The following is a 3,800-nucleotide window of genomic DNA, read 5'->3' as shown; positions in this document are numbered from 1 at the left end:
GATGCGCCATCCTCTCCGCCCTCCCCCCAGAGGTTCAGTATCGGTCCACCCGATCACTGTGGTCGTGTGTCGCACCGCCATCCCTTCTGGAGGACGGCGGTGAGGTCACAGTTTAACCACTGAGGGGAGGGGCTGAAGCCCCACTGTCCTGACTTCATGGTTCCACTGTCCTCCATGGTTCCACTGTCCTTCATGGTTCCACTGTCCTCCATGGTTCCACTGTCCTCCATGGTTCCACTGTCCTTCATGGTTCCACTGTCCTTCATGGTTCCACTGTCCTCCATGGTTCCACTGTCCTCCATGGTTCCACTGTCCTCCATGGTTCCACTGTCCTTCATGGTTCCACTGTCCTTCATGGTTCCACTGTCCTTCATGGTTCCACTGTCCTTCATGTCTCCACTGTCCTTCATGTCTCCACTGTCCTTCATGGTTCCAGTGTCCTTCATGGTTCCACTGTCCTTCATTGTTCCACTGTCAGTACGTTTACATCCACAGCTTAATCCGATTAAAGCCATAGTTCGACTATGCTCCTCAATCGGACAACTGCAATTGTCCGAGTATACATGGTGGTGAGAAAATCGATTCATTGGCCGAAGCATGTCATACCTCGGTACGATAGGTGTCGGTCTACCCATTTCAACTAGTGGCAATAGAGAAAGATGTTTTCAGTAAACAGCTGTCAGTTCACTTCGGCTCCTCCGGGAGTCCGCATACGGCAACAATCCCTTTCTCCTCTATGTTGCGGTTCACTCTAGACTTCAGAGAGTCAAAGCCAAGTTCCATTCCCCAAATTCCTTCTCCACCATGGCCGAGATAACCCCCACTCTTTACTTGATGCTGAAGTACCAGAGAGTCGGAGAACCCGACGCAGTCTTTAAGATTCATAATATCAGAGAATGTCCCCGTCAATTCAGCCGCGACGCAATGAATGAATAAAGATTGTAAAAAAACATTTATTTTGACAGATGTGCCCGAAGTTACTACTTACAACCAGCTCCCAGACTGTAGTCGAGGAGTACAGGAGAGACGTTCCCTCCAGGGCCGATGTTCTCTCGGGGGTAACACCCTTCACTTTGACCGAACGTGGGTCTGCTTATAGGTCGGAATGAAGCGGCCACCGATTATTGACAGGCTGGGTACTTTATTCGTAGTTCCACTAACTTAACAGTACACGTTTGTGTAGCGTAGAAGCTTAGTGTATACTGAACACATGTTGATGATGATACATATCTTTTAGGGGGTAACTACATTTGGCACGACATTTGCTTCCTCCATCTTCTTCGGCACCTTTTTAAATAAATTGCGTCTCTCGTTTTTTCCGACCGCTACAACAACACGACTATCGTCTCCTTATACTTCTGGCTCACGGCCCTCGGAAAAGATCTCGATCATGCGCAGAATGCAAAATCCGATTCCAATCGAATTGCCTGTATACATGCATGCTTAATGCGACTATCAATCGAATAATCTAGAGGTCCTAATCCGACTATGAGTAACCCAATTCGATTAGATTTTAGTCAGACTAAGTCGTATACATGCATCTTAATAATCAAATCATAGTCGGACTAAGCCAATAATTCAATTTTCTTGAGTGTCATGTAAAGGCACTGAAGAGATTCATGGTTTCACTGTGATTTATATTTTCACTGGATGGATGGATGAATGGGTAGAACCATGATAAGCTTCCATGGTGTTCATGAGCAAAATGTGAAGGGGTTTAAAACACGTCATCACAAAATAACCCTTGACTCAGGGATTTGAACCTTTGCCACAAGGCTTGATGTGTAACACCTTTGAGAGTTTAATGTAATATTAATATGAAATCTGCATCACATCTAAAATGCTAATAGCAGTTATCCCAACAGCCCAGCACCCCTAGAATATGCAGACTGCCCTGGAAAACTGCACATCTGCAGATCTGGAAGACAGTGTGTGGGCGTTTGCTTGGGTGGGGGTTATTTTTGCTCTTAGCATTGTCTAGGTTTCTACTTACGACGTGTGTGTGTGCGTGTGTGTGTGTGTGTGTGTGTGTGTGTGTGTGTGTGTGTGTGTGTGTGTGTGTGTGTGTGTGTGTGTGTGTGTGTGTGTGTGTGTGTGTGTGTGTGTGTGTGTGCGTGTGTGTGTGTGTGTCTGGATAATAAATGTAGTGCTAGAGCTTCCTTCAGTTTGCCCCCTCCAGGCGGTGTATTTTTGCGGTCTAAGACAGTAGCAGACAGCGAGGAAAATATTCTCTCTCTCTCTCTCTCTCTCTCTCTCTCTCTCTCTCTCTCTGTCTCTCTCTCCCCGATGACTGATCCGTGAACCCAGGGTGATGGCTGGCGAGCAGATAGATCTCTTTGAAAGCAGGCGCGAGATGCAAACGCACACACACACACACACACACACAGTCACAGACACATATACACACACACACACACAAACACACGCAATCACATGCAATCACACACACACTACACACACACACACATAGACACACACACACGCACTCACACACACACACAAAGACACACAAACACAATCACATACAGACACACACACATACAGTCAAACACACAGACATACAGGAGGATGTCAGCCTCATGAATAGATAGACATAAATCTAAAAACAAAGAGATTTACGGGCCAGACGTGTATGTGTGGATATGTGCCTGTCTTGTGTGTAGGGTTTCAGTAGCAGTCAGCACTCATCTCTGTCGGGCTTCATGGAACCTGATCGCGTCCCATCTTTTGTGTGGATCGCTGACTGGCAGCCATTGTAAACCAGCGGCGAGCCAAGGATGTCTGATCTGGCATGAAAGGTCAAACGGTGTTGCCGTTTTTTGCTCTGAATAGAGAAGCAGTGGATACGTTTGTGTGATGCATTGGCATCATGACACACAAATGCACAAATACTGAGGTCTCTACTCATGTTTAGCAAAGACTGACGCTTGAATCCATTAAACGACGAAATAAACGAAAAGAAAGCAAATTCGGGCAAAGTTTTGCTGTGTATGTATCAAAGCAGGATTGACACCAGGCATTGTCAAGCACTTAAAAATAGCACGTGTTAATGTGCTTCGTCTCTTTCCCTCCCAGGTCTGAGCGCTGTTGACGGGAACGGAGAGGCTGCTCACAAACAAAGCATCTACATCTCTAAACGTAAGTAATATGCTCTGTTGTTTCTTCATATGTTGGATTCCGAGCGGAGGGTGTTAACATGGGAAGGCTGGGGGGGCTCAGACAGATGTCTTTCTGAGGGGCCCCCTCGCTTGTGTGTGTGTGTGTGTGTGTGTGTGTGTGGGGGTATGTGTGTGTGCGAGTTAATGTGTGTGTGTGTGTGTGTGTGTGTGTGTGTGTGTGTGTGTGTGTGTGTGTGCATCTGTAAATAGGTGTGTTTGTGTGTGTGTGCGTCTTTAAATGTGTGTGTGTGCGTGTGTGTGTGTACGTGTTTGTTTGTTTGTGTGTGTGTGCGTCTGTAAATTTGTGTGCTTGTGTGTGTACACTTTTTGTGATGAAGCATGAGGCTGACTTCAGTGGGCTTTTGAACAACACATCCTTCCCCCGATGGAAGAGAGAGAGAGGTTGGATAACTTAATAAGGAAAGCACTATGATATTATAGAACATCAAAAAGGTTGGCTCATGTGTGTGTCTATTAGTGTGTGTTTGTGTCTTTTTGTGTGTGTGTTTGTTTGTGTGTGTTCATGCAGGCATATATAGCATCGGCCTGAAGCTATGTGGACAGCTACGGGTATCAATATTATTCATGTTTTCATCGCTGGATGTGTGGATGTGTGTGTGCGTGTACGAGGAGGGGGAGGGA

At 46.3% G+C, this 3,800-nt stretch overlaps 2 protein-coding genes across 19 annotated transcripts in view; one reads left to right on the top strand and one right to left on the bottom strand.

Annotated features, from left to right (window-relative positions):
* Positions 1-464, bottom strand: part of LOC132460055 (acidic mammalian chitinase-like) — a 2,772-nt gene extending 2,308 nt beyond the window's left edge. The window contains exon 1 of the mRNA XM_060055067.1: positions 96-464. Coding sequence (XP_059911050.1) covers positions 96-464 — 369 coding nt within the window. The remainder of the gene's footprint in view (positions 1-95) is intronic.
* Positions 465-2,882: 2,418 nt separating this feature from the next.
* nfasca (neurofascin homolog (chicken) a) overlaps positions 2,883-3,800 on the top strand; it is a 69,994-nt gene continuing 69,076 nt past the window's right edge. For 15 of the 18 annotated variants that reach the window (XR_009527587.1, XR_009527586.1, XM_060062099.1 and 12 more), the window contains exon 1: positions 3,020-3,138. The gene's annotated coding sequence lies outside the window, so the exon portion shown is untranslated. Of the gene's footprint in view, positions 3,139-3,800 lie in introns of all 18 variants that reach the window. The other 3 variants (XM_060062080.1, XM_060062083.1, XM_060062075.1) reach the window with 3 other exon arrangements.

Source organism: Gadus macrocephalus, chromosome 1 (assembly GCF_031168955.1).
Source record: "Gadus macrocephalus chromosome 1, ASM3116895v1".
NCBI classification, from domain to species: Eukaryota; Metazoa; Chordata; class Actinopteri; order Gadiformes; family Gadidae; genus Gadus; species Gadus macrocephalus.
The sequence above is the reverse complement of the archived record's forward strand: the minus strand, read 5'-3'. Positions and strand labels throughout refer to the sequence as shown.